The sequence below is a fragment of the Melanaphis sacchari genome, unplaced genomic scaffold, assembly GCF_002803265.2.
Source record: "Melanaphis sacchari strain LSU unplaced genomic scaffold, SCAv2.0 Contig20_pilon_pilon, whole genome shotgun sequence".
Lineage (NCBI taxonomy): Eukaryota > Metazoa > Arthropoda > Insecta > Hemiptera > Aphididae > Melanaphis > Melanaphis sacchari.
The window spans coordinates 1,349,948-1,375,269 of record NW_020271042.1 but is presented as its reverse complement, the minus strand read 5'-3'; the positions used below and the strand labels follow the sequence as shown (position 1 = coordinate 1,375,269).

Here is a 25,322-nt window from a genome sequence, read left to right as displayed (position 1 = left end):
ATCAAGATATTCATATCGTATTGTTATATATTATGTACATCATGGTCAAATATATTTATACTGTTTATACTAAAATATAATAAAATAAAATAATTGATGTATGTTTTTAATAGCGCTATGAACAATAATGTATGGAAATATTTTAAATTAATATATTACTACATGAATTATACAAAATTATTGAATCAATTTACGAACGTTTTTAACACATATATATATATATATATATAAAATAGATACATATGCTTTAACAGGTTAATTATGATAATTGTACAGGATTTTATCTAAAATTATAATATTTTTACTGAAGTGATGATATTTCCGTATGTTTTGATGTATTACCAAGACGATTACATTTGTGTATTGTCTTATGTGATTTTGAAGAAAAACTCAATAGCATTTTTATTTTAAATATTTTGAAAGGTATAAAGAATATTTATTTTAATTAATCGATAAAGTATATTCCTACATGAAGTGTTTTATTTTTATAAATTAATATAAGTAAGTTAGTATATAAAGATATGAATCATATTTACCATTATAATCGTAAATGTTTTCAGCTGTTTAAAAATCTTGAATTTCTCGCTTATGGTTATTGTTGTTGAAATACGATATTTGTACCTGAAAATAATCCGTCGAACAAATTAAACTCTGTTTAACACCTAATTATATATTATTAACATACGTTTTAATGTAATAAATTAATTGTATGTAATAATATAAATTATAAATAAACATAGTCTTGGTTTTATATATATTGTATCTGATAAATTTGTTTATTGTATTTAAAATACTTACGATGTTATCCTTGCTATGTTCGATGGAGGTTATCTCTTCGTGTAAATATTTCTGAGCATATACTGCAAGAAATCTTATCAGGTACAAAATGTGACTTATCGTCTGCGTAAATTTTAATCAATGTAAGGTTTTATCACATATACTACACTTGAACATGATTACGTTAAATACTAAGAACACTATCGAACTCGGAAACAATACTTTACCCTTCACAAATAGATGGGTAATGAAATATAGTAAATATAATGTATTTTAAATAACAGTGAAATTTAAACGATTAAATAGCCACGGAGTACTAACAGAACTAACGTAGAAAACGAACTATGGTATCAAGATGATACTTAAAATATTTGAATACACTTAAAAAACTTTAGAACTCTGACGACAATACATGACCATACATATAGACGGCAGTACATGGACTAATTAAATTTTGCTCATCACCACTTTCTTGTTAGTAATCTACCGACAATACTTCGACATCTACAGGTCTGTTGTCATACAAACGTATAATGCGTTCAACAGCGTCGGGAAAGGGTCAGGTATGATTGAAATAGTGGTAATTGTGACTATGTGTGAAATTGAGTAAAAAAGACCATATACTCACTATATTGAATTCTGATGATGGTCGAGGTATTTATAGTGTGTACTACGACCATATGTATAACTATACTATGTAACGTATGCCAAATATGTACCCATGTCTTATTGATATAAACCGATAATATATAAGGTTGTATATATATATAGGTATGCATATGTTTATAAACGTGATAATTGTATATGTAGGTGATATTTATGTGAAAGCGTAGTAGGTGAGATATAATGTAAATGGTGTCTATTCGTATAATCGTATATTATGTAGGTATATTGGTGTGTGTGTCTAAATAAAAGGTGGTAATATTGGTAAGAGGAAAATATATGTCAGTCAAGGTGTAATTTAGTTAATACAAATTTTCACCAGAATATATATATATATATTTTCTTCAAAAGGTGGGGAGGTAGCATTTAAAGGGAAGGCGTAAAATATATGTCGGGTTACGTCGGATCTGCTTGGTAGGTTTATGTGTTGAGGGTTGCCTATATTGAGTAATTATTATTAGTTTCGAGGAGCCTGTACCACGAATTGCCTATAATTTTTGCTATCTTTTTACATGTAAAATTTAAGGGGGAGGAGCTCCAGAACCTACCAAATCATCCTACTCCATTCATATTATACACTCTTGAAAACCATTCTTTCTATGTACTGATATCATATTTCATGTTTATCTTTTAAGGTTATTAAGACACTAAAAAATATATATTAAAATTAACCCATCCTATCTGTTCATTATCATTTCATTAGATTTGGATATAATTTTATTCATTTTTTGAGTTTTGTATATGTTACAGTTAAAACCCGAAATCTGTCGAAACTAGTTTTAACTAGTCAATTCTAGTTTTCACAAATCCCTTTAGTCACTTCTAGTTTTAACTAGTTAAAACTAGAATTTACTAAGACTATCACCGTCAAAACTAGTTTTAATTAGGGAATAGTAGAAACATTTAGTATATATTAAGTAATTATTAAATAAAGACTTTTATTATATTATTTATTTCGGCAGGACAAACTATCATGGCATTTAGAATTACATTGAATTTTATTTTTTTTACATAAACAACGATTTGTTCCGCAGGATGTTTTGCAAGTGCATTTTACAAAGCCTTGCCCTGAGCCCGTTGATGCTTTTGTTGCGGCTGCACGGAGGGAAATATGATTTTTTGGAATTTGATTCTCTGTCGAATTACCGTGCAATATTTAAAAATATAAAGTCTGTGGTCAAGTGCGTTTTATGTAGTATGAGTTCGAATATATGCGTTTTAGTTAAAACTAGTTTTTACTGACTTATTTAAACCTACGGTTAATTCTAGTTTTAACTAGTTAAAACTAGAAGTGACTAAAGGGATTTGTGAAAACTAGTATTGACTAGTTAAAACTAGTTTCAACGGATTTCGGGTTTTAACTGTAACATATACATTAACTATTATGTTGTAATATACGTACGTATAATACTATTGAAAAATTATTTGTTTTACGACATACTAACAATGTCAATAACACGTAAATTAAAATTGTAAAAAGTAAAAGCTTGAAATGCTTTTGTATTTACTCACAAGTATGGCGTTATAGATATTTATGTCGGCAACAAATCAATATCGCTAAAAATATTAACTAACCATTTATTAACAACTAAAATTGAATGACGTTATGATTAAGAATATTAATAATAAACTATTTGAATAATCACCTCAGTGGCATTATGCGTAATCTACATATAGTTGGTTGGTATTATAATGAGACATTTTTTCAAAAGTAAACACTTATCGTTATCTTAAAACTTTATTTACATCTTTGAATTTATTTTGTTTTACATAATTTTAATTTATTACTAAAGAACATTTTTGAAAATAAATTATTTTTTTTACTATTTATAACTGTTATAAAATTTAAAGTTTTATTCATTTTTAAATACGATATATATATTTAATCCAATATTTGAAAAATAAAGAAAAATGTAATACTATAAATGTATGACTTATATAGTACAAAACTAGAAAATTATAATCGTAAAGTGATCATTTGTCCTTGATTGTTTACAATTTATTTTGTAGTTTTGTATGCACTATTTCAACCAGTAACATAGGTAATAACTTCAGGAATGGGATTCAGGGACAATTTTCTTCTTTCCGAAATTATTAGGAAGATAATGAATTTTTTATATGATTTTTTTTTTTTATCTGTAATAACAGAAAATTAAAATATATTGTACCTATTCGAATTAATTGTATTTTACTTAGTTATAGCAAATTGCCTGTCACGATAAAATGATTATAAAATAAATAGTTTACATTTTAAATACCTTTGTAATATTGTTTTTTTAAATTCTGATTATAAATATTAAATAATACAGCTGATAATTATATTATGTGAGTACCTGTGGAATTTGAATATTCCCAAAAAATCATCGTTTCCGCATATTACTGTAGCATTCTGACCCAATAATAAGTATTGTTTATTTATAAAGATATTTGTAAATCATAATGTGCTGAAATCTACGAAATGTTTTGTTTAGTTCAGGTCATTTAATTTGTTAATTTAAAAATTAAACATCCCACCAGAAGAAAAATTAAATCTCAGTACGCCGTGGATTCCAGCAGTTGCATTCACTTGTATATAAACTTTATATAGAAACAAATTTAGATTAGTATATAGAAAATTAAATTAAAAATTTAGATTTTCATTAAAAATCTAATAAATCATCATGATTGAAAATAAGATTTGTTCCAAACACACAAAAATTTGTGCTAGACAATGATAAACGAGTATTTATCGTCAAGTATTTGGTGTGTCTGTCACAACTTCAGTATACATAGTCATTGGCTAAAATAGTAGTGTATTACAATTTATATTGTAATATAGACCTATACTAACATACTCAAACCATACATACGTATTACGAAGATATCACTGCCACTATTATTCCAAATTTACAATTACGTAACACGCACAATAACGATGATAATTATAATAACGAACATAAATGATGATAATAATTATGTTAACTCACTGTGACATCAGTGTTCTGCAATTGGTTCACCGCTGTCGCTTCCCCAGTCTTGTATGAGCCCCGTCCCAAGCTGTCGATCAGATCCCGTCCACGAGGTCCATGTTTTTTCTCAAATGACTCTCGGAATTTGGCCCCGTCACTGGGCTTAAACGCTATGTGACGCATTATTGGATTAACAGCCGGTTGTCCGTAAGCTCTGGCCATTAAGAAACCAAAAGGCGTGAGCCCTTCGGCTGGAACCGCTTCTGTACCACTCAGTGACATCATTAACACGGCGACCGCCGTCTGCAGCAATGTCTAAAAAGTAATACGAATAATATATACATAATATATAATCACCTCCAAGCTAAATGTTACTACTGAATGATTTCCTAAACAAGTAATCTCGTGTTATTTTTTTACATACTCACTTCATATATGATTATTAAGCTATTTTAAACAGATTGTACATCTCTCAAATATTTATATTTATTTTAAGTTACTTACCCCGTTTACGTATGTACCACTATACGTGGTATTGGCTAATAAATTACCAAAATACTTCTTATATATAATATAATATAATATAATAAATAGTTGTTGTATAATATTATGTTTTTAATATCTGTTTTTGTTAAAAATTAATTCAATCTACTGTATTTCTATTTTCTAATAGACAAATAAATTATTAATAACAGTATAAATATTTAATAAAATTTTCCAAAAAATAAGTTAACAAGCCGATTTTACTCAAAATCGTTTTTCGTATACAATGATTATTATTGAATTCAAAACTATATTAACACATCCATTACAATTACGAGGTATAATCGAAACTTTCTATACAACAAAACAGAACGACTTTTTTAAATAATTATAATTACATATTTACGAGTATATACACATAAAATACAAAATATTTCCATTGAATAAACTAAAACGAATTTAAAAAAATTAATATAATAAAAACAAAATAAAAATCTCGATTTTGTTGTTTATGCTAAATTTATTCTAAATAAACAATTTATAATACTAAAATAAATCTAAAAAAACAGCTTTGTGTATAATTTACAAAATTGCTTTATTCTTTGAGCAAAAAACACAATAAGTTTAAAACAATAATAGAATGCTATTTATTTTTTTATTTGATCATTTTGAAACTGTATAAATTATATATTCATTATAACTTTCATAAAAATTGAAATATCATTAAAAAAACCAATGTAAAATATCAGATAACGTTCTCAATTTTTATTTTAGTAGTAGGTCAATTCACTATTATAATATTAAAGTTATCAATCTTCGTTCAGTTGAACGCAAATTTTTCATGTCAGAATTTTGAGTCGTAGTGAGAAAATAAATAGTGCACTGATGTTCTCTAAAATTTCCAATAAACATTTCTTAAATTTAAATATTTTGTTATACAATACCTGTTAGTTAGTCAAAATTGTATTAAACTATTAAAATATCAATTAATAGATATTATTTTATTTATAATAAAAAAAAAAAAAAAAACTATAAGCCTAATCTTTAGATTTTCATAAATTAATTAATTATTCCAGTAAATATTTTATAATAAACTGTAAGCAATTTTTTTTTTTTTGAATAACTCCATCTTTATTATTGCTAAGAATAGAATTTATTTTGAAAAATTATAAACTTAAAAACAGTAAAAAATTTAAATTTATATTAATTGCCAAATCAATCAAATTATTTTCGATAATTTTTCACTGCAGATATAACAATTATTTATAAAGTAAAATATTAATTGGGAAAACAATTGATTGACATAATTTCAAAATTTTTTTTTGAATATTAATAGAATAACAATAGTATAATATAGTAAACTATAACGTAAATTTCTGAATTTCTTTGATACTTTTCATGAGTTTTTTACTTTTTTATATATAAAATATAAATATATCAAAAAAAATTTTAAAAAAACTTTTTTTATAAGTTTTCTACTAGCTGTAGAAATTAAAAATCGTGATTTATGATGTATAATATCATGTTTTATTTTTATAAAAAACATTATTAGGCACATATTACTATATTATATATGTATATACCTATATATACTTAATAGATAACGTATGAAATAGAAGAAAATTGTTGTTTATTGTTTTGGAAAATAATAATTATCAGTAATATAAATGATTATATATATATATATCCAACTCACCGATAATAAACTTGTGATCTGCATGGTTCCTGACGTGTGTGCAAAATATCACATTGAATTGTGTGCAGGAATCGTAAAAAGTATATTTCCCACACCTTCCGATTCCCATTACCTTGCTATACTAATATAATATACATAAACTTCAGTGAAAGTGGTTTGAATTTCTCTCTCCGTATTTTCTTTTCTTTCTCGTAACATCATCATCATTATGTGCGTTAGCGATATTATAAATCGTTTACGCAACCGTGTTTAGTACATATATTTTTAACGCATGCGATTAATTATTACAATAATAAACCGTCCCGCACGTATTATAATGCAATTTAAAAAGTACAATACAACATAATATAGTATAATATATAACATGCATTATTATAATTTATAACAATTATTTGCTATATGTGCACCACCATAAACTATGGTCTATGACGTGGGACGTGATCAATGAAAAATACATAATAATAATTGTATAATATTATATTATATCTACCTACTTTCGGCAATATTTTTTTACAATTTATTCCTCTCAACATTATACAGTAGTTGTAGGCGTTTAAAAATAGCTTTACTTTAGACGGCTAACATCACATCTCGGAAATGCTTTCGCAACATATCGTATTACGTATAAACGATGTATAATATTAATATGTTTAAATTATTAAGATAATAATATTACATATTGTAGTTCCGCGATGACGAATTTATAATTAGATACTAAGTCGGCGTGTTAGATATGCAATTTCAGTACACTAATGCGTCGATCGAGGGTTGTTTTGCATGTTGGTAATGTCAGGGTGAGTGGTAATACACATTATAATAAGTATGAAAATAACGCAACTCTTTCTATTAAATACAGAAATTAAATTCCGTTTTTTGTTCGAAATTCACCGCACAATATTGTCGACGTCCTTGAAACTATTTAAATTATTTTTTGAAATAAACACATTGTTCAAAAACAGTAATAGCTAGGACGATTATAATAGGTAATTATACCTTTATACAATCATAATATTATCATTCACGCATTACATAAAAAAATATTTAATTACTTCTTGTCTATAATGTGCTATAATCAAACACATTTTTCAAAAATATATTGCTATTAAAATATAGTAATATAATTAAAAACTCTTATTGAAAATCTATACTAACGTATTTTTTTAATATTATATAAGAGAAAATCATTATAATAATTAATTGTATTAGTAGGAAGTAAATAAAAATGATTTTAGATATAAAATGAAAGTATAGCCAGTATGAATCATTTAAAACGTGGCAAAAAAAAGATATTTCACTTTTTTACACTAATTTGAGATACATATAAAACTGTTATGTGATAAAGATAAAGGGAAATTTAAGAATTCTAAATTAGGTGCCTAATATTATATCTAGTTTAAAATAATAAAAATGGGAAAGGGGAAATATAGAAACTCCGCAGTGCCATCAATGATCTTTATTAAAATGAATAACTCAGTGTAAGTTTTTAAAACATATTATTTTAAAGATTTTCTCCTAGCATATTTTATTGTTACGAGTGTTATGACTATACACTTCAACATATGTCATTTATTACATGTGCATTTAAGTACTTTGACACAAAACCAGACAATCTATAAATACGTTATAAACAAATATATATGATTAGTTTCAGTAACTACTGTTAACTTGTTCATCATTCAAACCTATAAGGTTATAACTTAAGATAAATAATTATAAAGTATGCTGCAGTCGGAGGTAATCCATTTGCGCCAAAAAATTAATTCGTTTTGGGTAAAGTTCATTTGCACCAAATTTACTTACGTGAACATTTTGGTTAATTCGTATATTTAAAAGACGTCGTGTCTGTAACATATAATAAAATTATTTTTATAAATCTATAGAATTTAAAACTTAGTATTATATTATTGCGTAGAAAGATTGAAAACAAGTTTATATCAGTTTTATTCTGTTGTATGATAAGGATACTCCGTTATCGGATATATGACCCATTGGATGGATACCTATCGACGTATTCGTCAAAAAAACGATCGTAGTGTGATTTTATCAAACATACGTTTCCTTACATTTCATGTCTAAATAATATTCTTGTCTGGATAAATATAATTACGTTATACTAAATAATATTTTAATTATAAATTATAAGAATGGAGTTAATAACAAGCACAAGAGAGAAATAAATTATTGTAGAAAATGGCCATAATTATATTTTAGCATATTATACGTCTTATAAAAATATTGAAAACAAAATTAGTAAATATGTACTATATGTACTTACTATTTATTACTGTTTAAAAAAACTTGCATAATTGATTATTATCTTTAAAAATTTGTTCAATTGACTATACTTTAAATAAAATTCTATTGATTATTATTTGAAAAAAATATATTTTACTTTATTGTAATTATACCAGGTAAATTTAGAGCAAATGGGCTGTCAGAAAAAACGTACTTTTTTATTTTGGTGCAAATGGGCCATGTCCCTGCAATCTGATCTTCCGTGGTTTCCCCGATTTTCCGTAGCCGTCTTGTTAGAGATAGATGAGAAAATCGGAAACCCTAGCGGGCCACACAATATTTTAATAGTTATCATGAAATACTTGACAGCGGGTGACAGTGTTCTAAAATTTTTACGATATTATGTTATCATTAATTTTAAATTATTATTAAAAATTTCAATTTATGAATACTGTATGGAAATAATAATTTTTCACCAATCTAATATTTAAATATTCTCAAGATCATAAACATTATCAGAAAAAAAAAATCTTTACTTAATATTATTATCACATAGATAGATGTTTCTTTTTCATTACAGTTTATCCCCTTACGCTGCTGATTATTTTTTTCTACTTAATTTATACATTTTATATCATCTACTAGCACCGGTGAAACTCGCTGTAAGTGAATACCCTAGGTCGGTGAAACTCGCTGTAAGTAAATACCCTAAGTCGGTGAAACTCGCTGTATGTGAATACCCTAGATCGGTAAAACTCGCTGTATGTGAATATCCTAGGTAGCTGAAAATCGTTTGAAGTGAATTTCCTAGGTCGGAGACAGGACTTTACCGCAGTCAAAACAATCTAGTAGGCTAAACCAGTGATAACGATGTTTGAGACGTTGGTACCTCTGATTTGGTGGTTTTACACTTTGGCGGTGTCGTTTTAAACGCGTAAATAATAATCTTATAATATAAAAAAAGTATATAAAAGTCCAATTCGAACGTTTAGTGGTGGGTCATTTCATTAAATTTACAGGTGTAATACACCTTGCCCCGTAGCTCGTCCTGTGCTTTTGTACATGGAAAATAAATAAATACATTCCGAAATGGTAATTAAATGTCTAGCTATCAGTCATCGCCCGGTACGGTGAAAGTCGATACCTGACAGAGCAATCCGACTTCGGCGGATTGGATGCATTTCCCGTGGCTCGCCCGGTGCTTTTGAGTATGGAAAATAAATAAATACACTCCGAAACGGTTATCAAGTGTCTAGTTATCAGTCATCGTCCAGTGAACATCGATTCCTGACCGAGCAATCCACCACGGCTATGTTGTGCTGTTCAGTACGCAAAAAAGTTTAAGTCGAATCGAGCACTCGATTTTAAAATTGGTCGTATTACTGTTTAACATCTTATGACACGAGATTTTTATAAAGAAACGATTTTTTTCATGTTTCGATATTCAATAATTATCTATTTGGTTTCTTTGCAAATCCATGGGTATATAATGACTTGTTACAAATAGTTAAAAGTAGAATTAGGGTTGTTATTTATTTCGGTAATTTTTAATAAAATAACTATTTAAATATAAAAATTAATTATCATAGTACGTATAAAAAAAAATTATTATTATTTTTCTGAATTGAACTGCTTAATAGGTACCTAACTATATAATTATTATATGTTTGGCAATTACTTACATTACAAATAAGTTCTTTTAATAAAATTTCTATCAATCTCTTTTATTACATGGTATTATTATCAGATTTTCTCCCACAACCATCAATCATCATGATCTGAATTATCGTAACCGCTTACTCACATACATGTCACACATGTCACATGAATACTCTGAAACATAATTATATAACATACCCACAGTGCCGGCCCGAGTTATTATGGCACCCCGGGCAAGTTTTTAAAAGGCGCCCTTAAAAATGTAGCTTAAATAACATTTTTATTGTTCTAGACAATTATTATTATTATTGTAGATATGATTATATTATTATTACACATAGTGTATAACACACTGTTAGTTATTCAGTTAATTCTTTCAGTGCATTTATTATTTGTAATATTTCATTTTTAACTGCATTAATACAATCTATTCGACATTCCCATCGAGTCCTTACATAATGGCTTAACAGATAAAGATTTAATGTGTTTTTTAAGATATACCAACGACCCACAAATGCAGAGAACAACACGTATATTCGTTAAATTTTTCCTAAGAAGTTTTTTGACTCAATAGAGCAAGAAATACTATCTCCAACGACTCCAACTATTAAGTTCAGTAAATGACAACCACATGGCATAAAAAAAAGCTTGAAAATTGGTTCATAATATTCTTGCTTGTACCTACGCCTTTATTTTTACACTTCATATTCGCCCCGTTGTTGTATCCTTGACATCTACTGTTACTTAATTCTAGTTAATAATTATACATTATTATATAGTCTCAAAAATTCCTTTACCAGAGAAGTCATTTATTGGTTAAAACATTATAAAAATTTCTTTAATGCACATTTCTCATCTTTATCAAAACAATTTAAAGTCAACGAAGTTGTTCAATGTGATTAATGTCTTGAGTGCAATCCAACATAATATTATATTTAGTGTTTTTAACTCGATCTAGTAACCTATATTGTTTCAGTAAGTTTCAAGTTATACAAATAATTTCATGTTGAATAATTTTTCCGTAATAGTGAAAATAAATTTCATGATAACACGACGAACACGTATATTTATATCTAACCATCGGTGTCAGATAAATTGGTACCGCGGTAGTGATGACTGACGATGATTAAAAGTCATTGTGCCCCAAAGTTGTAGTCACGGTGCGTGGTAATATTATTGTAATGTACCTATATTGTATATGGTTATATTAATATATTTATATTAGTTTATTATTTCGTCAAATAAAAAAAAATTTATGAGTTTTTACAATTTTTTAAACACCTTCAAATGCGTAACTGGCGCTCCTATTCTAGAGGCGCCCTGGACGACCCACATATTAATTCTATTGTAAAACTTTATTCTGTTTTCTTCTGTTTCTTTTTTATTGTAGGTATATTTTAAAACTTAACCTATACTTGAATTTTAAAATTAATATAAAACAAAAATTTGTTGAAAAAATTTAACTTACCACCCCAAGCTTATAGGTACTCTACAATGTACAATAATATAGATTCGAAAAAACAAAAGCAAAACAATTTCGATTATGACTTTTACAGGATTTGTTACTAGATTTTCGAAATCTGTTTACAAACCCAGTTTTTTCAAATTATTGTGTGGTCACTATATTGATAAAAACACAATTTTAATTGAAAAAATATATACTTACAATAATTAAATAATCATTTTAAAATTATTCAAAATAGCTCTCGCTTAATAGATAATATCTAAATGTGCTATATATGGGTGATTTACGATTTACTTAACAAAAAACGCTCATTATTTCAGAAAAATAAAATTTTTTTGATAACAGCATACATTCACAATTGCTTATTTGAAATTAAAATATTTTTTGAAATTTTTTAGTGTATAAAAATTGAATTTTGGACGAGTAATTGAAAAATTATAACCATTTTTTTTCTAGCATATATTTCAGTACAGATGAGTAGAGTAGTAAACCATTACTTTGTAGAATATCCTGTACAACTATTCCACAATTCGTAACATCATATATTATGATTTAAAATAATAAAATAATTTATCCTGTTATTAGATTGTGATTATCACAATACTATCATTCCATCGTAACAGGTTACATGTAAATTTACTTTGACACTTGTTAATTATTTGAATTTTGAATTCAAACAGTCAATAATAATGTTATTATTAAAATAAACAAAAAAATCAGTTCTGATTAGAAAAAAAAAACAGACGAATATGGATCAGTATATATTAATATAGTTATATTCTATTTATAGATAGTTTCACAATTGGTATTTTTTTTTAACTCAAAAAGTTAAACTAGTTTTTGGTAAAAATATATCTACCATTCTACCAATGTATTATGTTTATGGTATTATTATAATTTATCTATGAAAATATTTTGAACATTAAATTTTTATAACATACAAAATTGAAAATAATGTCAACTATAAGTACCCAGTATTAGAATGTTTTAAGTTTTTATAATTAATATTTTTTGAATTTCAACAAAATACATAATAAATAATATCAGTTAAAAAAAAAGAAAAAATCTTTATTTGATATTTGAATATCTGTTTTGATTAAAATGTAAAATTTAAATGCTTGTAAATATGTGACTTTATGTATTTCAATATTTTAAAATAACTTAGTTAAAATTATATTGTTTAAAAAATGTTCATAAATATTTAGTGAAAGTATCATCTTTATGGTAATTATTTTCTTAATGAAACATAAAAACAAAATCAATCAAAACAGATTCAGCATTTTCCCACTGTTTTTATTAGTTTGTTTCCAATTATTAAGAAAATTATCGATTTTCCTATATTTAATTCCCTGAAACAAAGTATCAACTGTCAAAGTAAACACTCTGTTTAGTAAAATCAATATATTCTCCATTACACTAAAAATCTAAAACCATATAACAAATTAAAAAAATATATTATACAACAAATTTGTATTTACTTTGGCAGTATTTGGTTTAAAATAAAAGGAAATAATACAAAATGATTTTAAAAATAAAAAAATAATTAATATTAAGTAAAAATAGCTTGCCATAAATAATTAATATAAATAAATAAATACAATAAAATATTTTAATAATTCAAACAGATAAGCTTGATCATGAATAAAACAATAAATAAATAATTTGAATAATAATGATAATGGTATACTATGACATCAATGTAAAATTCTTATATTTTACTATGCTGATAACATTAAATATATAAATATACATGGTATACATATACATACATAATATATTCATCATGTACATTGTTTCACAACGAAAATTAGACAATCATGAGTTAATTTGAAGATGATACTGTGTGATTGTATAAATTTTATCAGCTTTATCCCTCGAATAGTATATACATATTAATAAACATTAACAAGAACTTAGAAATTATTTCCATACTACAGTTGACTGTTTTCCAAAATATCTGGTCTGAACCTTATTTCATTTGAAAAATGTAGCAATTTCCATTACTGCTATCATCTTGTTTGGATTGCTGTTGTATTAGGATAAATTTTGTGGCACTTGAAATGCCAAAAATATTAATTAAATATGAAGAAGATAGAAGTATTTGTACTTCATTGATTCAACAAATCATGTCATGTTGCAAATGAAACAAATATTCATTGCTTTTTGTACCTAAAAAAAAATGTTAGGGCATTTTTATGATATTATATTACCAATAAAATTTAGTTATAATAAAAATGCATTATTCTTTTTCATTTAAAATTTATATTTATAATAAATATAAATCCATATTAAATGATTTTTTTTTTATCCGAAACACTTAAAAATATTTTATTTACTTATTAAATACAAAAACATACTAATAAATTAACTATGTTCTAAATCAGTGGTTTTCAACTGGTGTGTCGCGGCATACCATTGTGCGCGATAGATCTATTAATGGAGTTAATTTTGTATATATATATGTATTATATATAAAAATATATGCTTCACGTAATATATGAATTGGTGTGCCACAAGTTTTGTAGAAAACGTGTGCTATATTGTTAAAAAGGTTGAAAACCACTGCTTTAAATTATAAATGAAAGAATTTAATTTTTCAATATTATTAATTACAGTAGACGCCGCTTATAAGACTCACTTTGGGACCAGCACAAAGTGAGTCTTATAACCAAATGAATCTTATAGGCAAAGTGGAAAAAAAAAATTAATTACGTATTTATAAATTTTATTTTACTACATATTTTGCTTTGATTTTAATACATTAACACATATTACATATTACATACTTTATTATTGAATAAATTTAATAATCCCGATAAAAAAAACTAAAATTATAATCGTTATAATTATTGTTGCGATAAATGTGAACTTTTATCTGCAATAAAAGTTATTATATGTTTTAAGGTACCAACAGAAACTAGAAATAATCAACACGAATATTATTTCATTTTTCAAAACCAATTTATTTCTAAATTATAACCAAAAAAGTTTATTTTCTACTATTTATTTTACGAAATTTGAGTCTTATAACCGAAGTGTTGAGTCTTAAAACCGATTTTTTTAATGTATTTGGATACGTCCAGACCGTTCCAGACGATTTTGAATCTAATAAGCGACTGAACCTTATATCCGTGAGTCTTATAAGAGGTGTCTACTGTATTAAAATAATAATTAAATTGTTGTTTATTTGGGCGGCACTGAATTGCACTTCAATAATATTAATTATACGTTCAAAGTAATCACTACTTATTAATTATTACTAATATCCAAAAATATTTATCAAAATAAATCAAAATATCAATAAAGCATATTTAATTAAATAAAAAATATTAAAATAGTTTAACAAAGAAAATATTTTGTTACCCTATTAAATTCAATATTACATCACTTTCAGCAAAATTTTTGGCACTATTAAATGATAATATTATATTTTTCAACATTTCCAAGTTTGAAAGGCCATTATTATGTAGAATTGAATTAGTTTTTTTATAATGCACTGACATTAGCATTTTATCTAACACATAATGCAACCAATATATATTCGTAGCTGGTTTGAATGATTCCCATTGATCACTATATAAAAATAATTTAAAATTTAATTAAATTAGATAATGAAATATAAACATAATGCTTACTTAGTTTCTTTTCTCATCATACGATAAATATCGAATTGATAGTCACCAACTGAAGTAAATAATTCTGTATCTTTAGCAAGATCATTATATACATGTTTGGAATTGTATGTCATTCTACTTAAGGTAAAATCAATTATTGTTATCTGTCAAAATAGATGTATAGTTTATTATATTATAATTAGATTACAATAAATTAAAATAGTAATAATGTTTTTTATGATGATTTCTGCATAACCAAAGAAAAAGTTTAAACAAACAAGGTTTTTGAAAATATTATAAGCAGTAAATATTTATGGATATTTTTAAAAACAGAAACTGGGAGCTGAATGTTTACGGCTCACTTTTTGTGGGGCACGCTATAATTTTGATTACAAAATACAAAATATACAGTAACAAAAACTTAAAGAAATAATTCAACTCAAATGAATTTACAACATCTCAATTTAATAGACTATAGCGATTTGAAAGCCTATCAGTTTTCATGCTGTCACTCTAAAGAATAATCATTGTTCATACGTGAAATATACCTGTAGAATTGACTTATTGTCAACAAGACTATTGTCCTCATAAGTTAAACTTTTTCTCAAAATGTATTCTACGCTAAATCTATCAATAGATGTGAATTTATGTAAATTAGCAATGTAATCCCTGTCATTTTGGTATAATAGCAAGTTAAATACCTTAATTCCCCGTGATGGTACATTAAAATATTCACCCTCCAATTTAAAAGATATATTCTTGTTTGAACATTTTTTAATCAAAATGTTACCAATATGTAGATCACGGTGTTCAAACTTATATACTTCCTCCGCTACAGCCAACCCAAAAACAATCTAAAACAGAATACCCATATCTATTTAAGTTTATATAAATCTATAGATTACTACAATTAGATATTATACAAAATAACTCGTAAAATTATTATACAATTTATTTGTATTATTCATGTTATATTATACAAATATAGCACACTGCTTGCTAATCATCTTGAATGTATTTGTCTATAAGTAATTTATAGGGTGTCTCAAGAATGCAGGATTTAAAACTGCTATAGATTAAATTTATTTATGTAAAAATAATAAAAAAACATGTTATTATCACAGATTAAGTAAAACAGTGAAATAAAACTGTTAATATTAAAATTGTATATAAACTATTAATCTGTGTTATTATCTTCAGAAGAGGTTGAGATTTAAACATGAAAAATAATACTGGGCATATGCCTCCCCCTTACTAATCTTACTAGCGATCACTTGGTCCATAAAATTATTCAACCCCATCAAGTTTGTAAAGAACAATTTCTTCTAATCTATAGAAGTTTTAAATCCAGCATTCTTTTTGAGACACCCTATATATTGCAATACTCATAAATTCATAATTATTATTATTTTGGTTACCATCAAAATTATAAAACACTAAATTATATTTTAAAAACTTACCTAATAGAGATTTTAGTTGTTAATGGTAATAATAATAAGTAGTTATTTTAAATTTAAATGAAGTTGATGAAAAATAACATGTTTATTATAACATACCTGTAAAAATGCAAATAATGATTGATCTGCCGAGTTGAAAATAAAATTTTCTACATCATTACCTCCGTTTTCCATTTCCAAAATCATAAAAATTTGATCCTTAGGTAAAATGTTAGGATTATCATTATCAGAACCTGATTTATAACATGATAATAATACATTATTAAATATAGGTACTTTAAAATAATTAAAATAAGTTATCTTTGTTTTTGATTAATATGACAAAAATATTTTTTTAACTTATAGGGCATATTAAATGGTAAATTTAGTATTGGATAATGGTTAATAGGCAGAAGTTTTCAACATGTAGCTGGGACTATCTAGGTGTCACATATTATCAAAGGAACTGCGGTCACATAGAAAACAAAAAATTGTTTATTATTATCAATAGTACTGCTATAGAAGTTGTTTAAATTGTTTTCAAAATTAGAAGACCTGTGGATTGTAAAAAAATTGAAAACTCCTTGTGTCTATAGTATGACAAACAATTTTTTTTTTTATACAATCAATTTTGATTTTGCTAGGTCTTCAAATGATTGTTACCTTCTAACAACAATTATATTAAGTTATGCCATTGAATATACTAACGATTGCATTATGTTAGTATAAACTGATTTCTAATCTTAAATTAATATCTTACAATAATTAATAATTACCTTTATCATTATCATATTGTTGCCAGTAATTAATCAACATACTTGGATATTTTCCTTGAACACAAGAAACACGCTTGAGTTTACAAAATGAACTGGTTTGATTAAGATTACTTTTATTCCACAACTTATTCAACTCTGTTGCTATTACAACTTCACTGTAGACTTCAGACATTTTCTTCTGTTGCTCACCATTAATATTCACTTCACCTTCTATAGGAATTATTTTGACAATAGTACATCGATTTCCATTTGAATAACTAAACACCTCGCCATATACACCTTCTCCAACTTTTTTCCATTTATTTGTACACCTTAAAATAAAAATGCTATAATACTAAACAATAAAACTAACATCATACATACTTTGGTTCTAACCACGATTCAAAAAATATTAATTCTTGTTGATTACACACTTCAAAAATGTAATTTCTGGCTTTTTGATTTTCAAGATCTACATTACACAAATGTTTAATGATTAAACATGCATAATTTAAAATTTAAATAATTTATTATACAAAAGTTTTGAAAATGTGCGATTATTGTGTTTACAAATCATCAAGTTATATTCTAAATTTTATAAATAGTAAATATTGAATTAGATAATTAAATTATTATTTTTATTTATCTTAATGATTTAGTTTTAACATAATAAATTTAAGAAAATTAAATTAAAATAAGCACCCATATAAAAAGTATACCTTTGTAGTATAGGTGTGCACAGACTCCTGAATTAGGTATGACTAAATTCAATCTGACCCCACCTCCTCATGGTCACACAAGAAAAAAATTATGCCTATGGGCAGTTGCCCTATCTATATTTGTGTAAACATCTATGATTTTGATTTATTTTGTTATCAATTTTCTACAACTAGGTACCAAGTACCCACCCACGTATAAAAAAAATGGCTCAGGTAGGGCTAAGCTAGCCCTACCTATGCTTATTAGTCAAACATAAATAAATTATACTTAACATAAATAGAACTAGAAATACTAGAATAAACATATTAATAATTACCAATAGGAGTAATATGCAAGTTTTGGCTGGTATTACACATTGAATTTTTTAAAACATTGCTTTGCTCTAAATTTTGATGAATACTAGTATCTGCAAATAATAAAATATATAACAATTTAGAGCAATGAAAAATTAATTTAATCTTATGAACACTACTTATGTATTGTTGTCGTAATATGTCATCAACTGTATAAGCCCATTTTCGACCTTTGGTGAGATTTATAGATTGGTTCATATTTCTATCCATAAAACTGCGAACAATGGAAATAGAACGACGCCACTTTTTGCCCGGTTCAAGATGAAAAACTGTTGTGTTTTGCTCAGGCAAAATGGTTTCTAATTGAGTGGACTCATCAATTATATCCAAATTTTGAAACCGAGCAGCATATCTCCGCCGTGGCGCAATGACAGACAAATTTGACTCATTATTTTCTAATAAGTCATTTGATACACTATTTGAAATATTTGTCTGATTTTTAATAATAGTTTTTTCTGAATCAATATATTCGTTACTGGAAAGATTTGTATGCCTATATGACTCGTCATTATATTTTAAAATATCTTCCTTAGAATAATATTCACTGGATGTTTTCAACTCAATACTTTTGTCATTTAATAATGAATCATGATAAGCATTTTCTCTTTCATGAGACATATCTTTACAGTTTTGTTTATAAATAACAGTATCTTGCTCTAAACTAGATGAACTTTGTAAGATAGAAAAAGAATTATTTGAAATAATGTCATGGTTGTGATTTGATGGATCATGAGACATGCTTAATGTATGATCAAATTCTCTAATTAAACTTTCCTCTATAATAGATTTATCACACTGCTCAATTGGATCAATTGTAATATTTGAAAACTTGCCTGTATTATTAATTAATCTTTGAGATTCAGAGCCTGGTGAACTCACAATTTGATCATCATCAGATTGAAGTCCGATATTTTCGTTAAATGATATTAATGAAATTTGATTATTTTGAGGGTATGCACTTTGCTTATTATTATCAATTCTATCTAATACATTTAACAATTTTAAATCAAGGTGATCTGCAGATGACATTATTGAATAGTCCTGGCTTAAACTGTATGAATTATTCAAAGATTTTTCCTTATTCTGTATCATGTGAGTTGCATTTATGCACGAAAATGGTGTTTCATTTTGTTTTAGTTGAAATAATTTATCGTCTCTGTTGTTGGGTTTATTGACAAAAGGTTCATTATTTAAACTATTTACAGATGCATAATCAATACTTGCTAACCTAGAGTTTTCAATTAATTTACTTTTATCAAGCATATTATATGATTTATACAAATCATTTTTTGGTTTAAACACATATGGTTGACTTGGTTGAGAATCTTCAATCGTTCCAGCCTTTATATTGTCAATAGTTGTAATGCTATTCTTTTTATATGATTTAGAATAATCTAATGACATACTATCATTTTCTTTTCCGGAAGAGCTCTTATTAAAATCTTTTAAAGATTGAAATGATACATTATTTAAATCTGATAATGGTAATGATTGTTTATGTTGTTCTAATGGCTTACATTGTTTAGTTTGTTGTGTTAAATTTGATTCAAAATCACTACTACTGTTTATTTGTTCATCTGAAATTAAAATATCTTGATTTCTTGATTTTTCTAAAGTAACAGTTTCTTCATCATCAAAAATATTTATTACTTTATGATACCAATTTGATTTTTTCTCTTTTGAACAAGATTTTTTTTTTTCTTTAACTTTATATAATCTATTAGAACTGTTTAAAAGCTGTTTTTTAGATGCACTATTTTGTGAATATTTGTTTAGTGATGGATATTTCCAACTAGATATTTGAACAGAATGATCAAGTGAGTTGTTAAAATCATCATTTATGTTCATTAAAATGTTAGAACTATTTACAGATAAATTTTTTGGTTGCAAGCGAAGTTCTGAAGAATTAAATGTATTAACACCATATGCCAAATTTTTCTTTGATTTAGTTTTTTTTCTTTTCTTTGAAGAAATACTAGTGAATTTGTTACCATAGGCAAACAACATAGATTTCTGTAATGGTGTAGAACATTGTTCTTGAGATAAAATGTGTTTGGTTTTTAATTTTTTGATTGAGATTGGTGTAACTCCTGCAAGAAATATAATAATTAAATACATTAATAACATTACAATTATCTAAATTAATAAATACCATATCACTTTATTTTCATCAATTTATGTTACAAAATAAAATAAAATATTAAAATAAATTCTTTTCACTATATTCAAATAAAACAAATTTTAAAACAGTTTTATGCAATTAATGCAAAATTAAACATTTAATACTATATCATAATTTACTAGTACTTATATAATAATAAGAATAAAATATCTATAAGGAAAAACACTAATTAGATAAGTGTCTCTTGCAGTGTATTAAAGTGAGTTACTTTAACTAGTATATTACATTAACAAATTAAAATCAACTTTTTTTAATTACTTATAAAAGAATTTCATAATTTATTTTTTTTGCAACTGTATTAAAGTATATTGTATTTCATACCTTTTGAATTATTTACAATATTTAAATTTTTCTTTTTCTTTTGAGTACTTTTCAACAATATTTTTTGTTTATTATAATCACTGTCTAAATTGTATTCTGTGTACCTAAAACATTAATTGAAATTTAGTTAAATTTAATGGTAAATATTTTCATAAAATAATTCAACCAAATCATTAGTATATTATTATTTGTTTTAATTGATTAATAATTTAAAAAATATAATTTATTATACCAATTATAATAATTAATCAGATTTTAGATTAAAATAAATAAACCAATAGGTATATACAATACATGTAGTAGATAATAAACATAATTTATCGTAATGAAACTAAGATGTATTATGTTGACATTTAATAATGTATACCTAATAGTTTCTATTTAGTTTTAATCTTTTTTTTTTATTTTAATGTAAATAAAATATAACTTACCTCTTTTTTATACCAACATTTTTTTTATGACTATCTAAAGTACAATGTAATTGCATTGACCATCCACTAATATAATTCTTTTGATTTTCATCTTTTTTCTTATGTTTAGCTGGTATGTACATAGAAACTGAACCATTTGGTTCAGGTGAAATAAATGTTGTTTGTGGAACATCTTCAATACCCAAACATTTGTCAAAATCATCATTTAAATCATCATTCCACAATGAAGTTTGTCCTAAAAGTTGAGTGCGTCTAGGTTTCCCATAAGTCTTCACAAACTTTGAAGTATTTAATCCCTGAGCCATTTTACTATTTTAAAATTGGCTATGAAATGGAGAGTTTAAGACTTATATAATACACATTTGAGACGGTTTGAAGCATTCTCATAAGCTGAAACGAGTATGATGTATAATTATTATGTATGGATAGAAACATTAGATTTAAATATAAGATGAAGCATATTATAATATAACTGGGTAAATTGAGTATTTTACGTTTGGCCTCGAGTTTGTTATTTAAACGTTAAAATTTGTAATTGTAAAATTGTGATTAGGAACTAAAAGGTAATAAATAATGAACAGATTCTTGTACAAATTAATTTTTTATTACATGTACCAAGTTATAACAAGTTTATTAATTTAAAACTTTAATGTTACAGAGTAACAAATTTTGGATTTTTTACACTAAAATACACATTTCTGTACTATTTGTAGTTTATGTTCTATTATTATTAGGGGTGGCCTGAACTATTGATATTTTATAACAACATAATATTCTGGATAGCTAAACTACTGTTGGCTATAATAAAATCCTTTATACAAAATATTTCATATTTGTTTTAAAAATTGTAAAAACTAATAAAGAAATTAGTCATTTCAACAATTTAATATGTTCACTAAAGTCAAATAATATTGATATTAAACTTTTAAAATTGTCAGTAATTAATTAATAAATATAAATATCAAATAATAATTTTAAAAGAAAGAATAATTTTAGGTTATTTTACAATTTTTTAAAAGATTAGTTTCAAAAGCATAGTTGAACTTCCTAAATTGTATATAAATACACAATTGAAGGTATTGACGAAAAATCTATCTTTGACAAATAAAATTTCAAGACCTGAAATTATTTTCCCAGGTCACCTAATGTCCACTGATATTGTTATAAATTTTTAAACATAAATTTAATATTTATATTTATATTACACAAATTTAATATTAATAATACAATATAATAAAGATCAAGAAAATACGAATAGTTCAAACTTATTATTATAGTACCGTCTACCTGTTACAACCTCAGAAAAATAACTTAAGAAATTGAAAGTAATAATTTTAATACTTAGGTACACCGAAAATAATGTTTTTCGAATTCATATGACACCAAAATTTAATTTTAAACTTTTGGCACATTCAGCTGTAGAAATTAAGAACATTTCATACGTCAATAAATTATATCAAATAATGATAATATCCAGCATATTAATTTTAAAATCACAAAATTAAATATTACAGACTTACCTTTACCGCTTAATCAAATTTAGAATAAGTGAATACATCGGAATTCAAATCCAAATCACTGAGTGCCTGTGGGCTGTGAGTAAAATTTAATGTGATACGCGCATTCTGATAGACGTTAGAACCTGCCATAGAACGATAATGATAAAAATTGAAAAAGATAATTTACTAGAAGAAAAATTGAGGATAAGAACATTAAGAACGTACAAAGCTGAGGAATGAGGATAATAATATGAAACGTTCAAATTTATAATCATGACACAATTCTCAACGGACACTGATAACTGATAAGAAAACTAGAAAGACAATGATATTAACGCACCTGGTGGTTTAATTTTAGAACTCTTATCGAAAACCGTGAGCTGTAGGCGTCGTCAGTGGCCAGTGCGCAATATGCGCGACTAGCGGACAACATTCGATTTTTTACTGGTAAATATATAAATAACAGAAAATGTATCTAAAAATTTCTTTGTGAAATTAATTTACATATAATGAATAATAATAAATATTAAACGTATAACGGGTTTATTTACCTTATCGCTGACATTAAAGTGAAAACTATCGAAATATTTTATATTACAATAAATTATTAAAACTAAGTTCAACTTCCTACGACTAAAAGTATCACTACATAATATGGATGCAACGTAACAGAAGTTTGTCGTTTAACATGGTCATTAATTTGATTTTTTCCTTTCAAATAATATTTCATTGACATTTATAACACGGTAATTTTCCAGTTTTCCTTTAATCTGGACATTATCAGCAAATCCACTTCTAATAACCGTTTTAAATCCTGAATACAATTATACTTATATATACTGTTACTCATATTTAAATACCGAATCAGAGTTTACAATTTACATAGGTAATGCTATAATATTATAGCTAGCTTTAATAACATTAATATTATTAGCTAGTTTTCGTAACAAATCACTATTATCATAACGTCACAGGATGTTATTGATTGATATGGTAACTAATATGCATAGTATAGTAGGTAAATACTTAGATTTTTTAACAATTATTAATTATATACAATTAATTTTTAATGTAATACAATGTTTTAACGTAGGCGTGCGCACATATGCTTTTTATGAGACGCCAGATTTTTTTAAGGACGTGCATAATTTTAAGTTCACCAGTGGCGCAACCAGGATTTTTTTAAGGGGGGGGGGGGGGTCCAAAAATATAATTATTTTAAAGTAGCATGCAAATTTAATTATTATAAACATAAAAAATAAAGTTATGTACAATGTGTACCTATACTTCTGTAACAATAAAATTACGGTATAAAATGAAGTATAATAATAAAAGTATAATATAAGTATAATATTTATAATTATAAGATGAAATCTAAACGATGTTTTGTAGAGCTTAAATGACTTATTACTTCCTCTGGTGTTACACTGACTTCGTAGTGGATATTGAGGGCAGCTAATCCATTGAGTCTTCTTTCCGATGTGGAATTTCTTAAGTAACTCTTGATCCTTTTAAGCGTGGAAAATGATCTCTCCGCCTCACATGAAGTAATAGGAAGTGTGATAAGTATTTGTAATAGTTTATATATATTTTGGAATAAATCTGGATTGCATTCATTAAGTATTTGAATTATACTATTATATTGTATATTACTGTCAGTCAAATAACGATTCCATAAAATAGTTTCTGATTTCACTCGATCAAAATCATCAACATCGTTAGCATAAAACTCAACAAGCTCTTTTAGTTTTTCTTCATCAAACTCTGAGCTTTTAACTAACATTTGAAATCCAGATATTATGTTTTGATGATTAACAAAACGATCGTTTAATTGTTGTACAAACGAATCAAGAAACGGTAAAAATAAAATGATTCTAAAATATTCTTCGGGATCTTTTGTCGGAATATTATTTCGGTATTTTTGACGCTTAGCTAATCTAGGCATTTCAATAGTAAGTTCAAAATCGTTTAATCTTTTATTAATATCAATAAATAATTTGTTAAATTCTGTACCACAAAGGCTCCTGCGGGGGGTGGCGGTTGGCCTTAAATGGTGATGACAAAAGAAAATATATACTCGGGAAG

General features: G+C 25.7%; 3 protein-coding genes across 4 annotated transcripts in view; all 3 read right to left on the bottom strand.

The window, feature by feature from the left end:
• The window catches only part of LOC112593744, a 21,894-nt gene extending 15,281 nt beyond the window's left edge, over positions 1-6,613 (bottom strand). The window contains exons 1-2 of the mRNA XM_025338267.1: positions 6,568-6,613; positions 4,407-4,703 (exon numbers count right to left, since the gene is read on the bottom strand). Coding sequence (XP_025194052.1) covers positions 4,407-4,703; positions 6,568-6,591 — 321 coding nt within the window. The 5' untranslated portion in view covers positions 6,592-6,613. The remainder of the gene's footprint in view (positions 1-4,406; positions 4,704-6,567) is intronic.
• A 6,948-nt stretch (positions 6,614-13,561) lies between these two features.
• LOC112593537 (protein PF14_0175) overlaps positions 13,562-25,322 on the bottom strand; it is a 13,582-nt gene continuing 1,821 nt past the window's right edge. Inside the window, exons 1-12 of one of the 2 annotated variants that reach the window (XM_025337970.1) lie at positions 23,259-23,693; positions 21,739-22,128; positions 21,308-21,411; positions 18,924-20,894; positions 18,768-18,857; positions 18,116-18,203; positions 17,753-18,063; positions 17,097-17,230; positions 16,242-16,394; positions 15,562-15,704; positions 15,290-15,499; positions 13,562-14,095 (exon numbers count right to left, since the gene is read on the bottom strand). In XM_025337970.1, coding sequence (XP_025193755.1) covers positions 14,080-14,095; positions 15,290-15,499; positions 15,562-15,704; positions 16,242-16,394; positions 17,097-17,230; positions 17,753-18,063; positions 18,116-18,203; positions 18,768-18,857; positions 18,924-20,894; positions 21,308-21,411; positions 21,739-22,043 — 3,525 coding nt within the window. In that variant the 5' untranslated portion in view covers positions 22,044-22,128; positions 23,259-23,693 and the 3' untranslated portion in view covers positions 13,562-14,079. Of the gene's footprint in view, positions 14,096-15,289; positions 15,500-15,561; positions 15,705-16,241; positions 16,395-17,096; positions 17,231-17,752; positions 18,064-18,115; positions 18,204-18,767; positions 18,858-18,923; positions 20,895-21,307; positions 21,412-21,738; positions 22,129-23,258; positions 23,694-25,322 lie in introns of those variants that run through there. The other variant, XM_025337971.1, reaches the window with a different exon arrangement.
• The window catches only part of LOC112593657, a 2,524-nt gene continuing 1,799 nt past the window's right edge, over positions 24,598-25,322 (bottom strand). The window contains exon 4 of the mRNA XM_025338161.1: positions 24,598-25,210. Within this exon, the coding sequence (XP_025193946.1) occupies positions 24,598-25,210 (613 nt within the window). The remainder of the gene's footprint in view (positions 25,211-25,322) is intronic.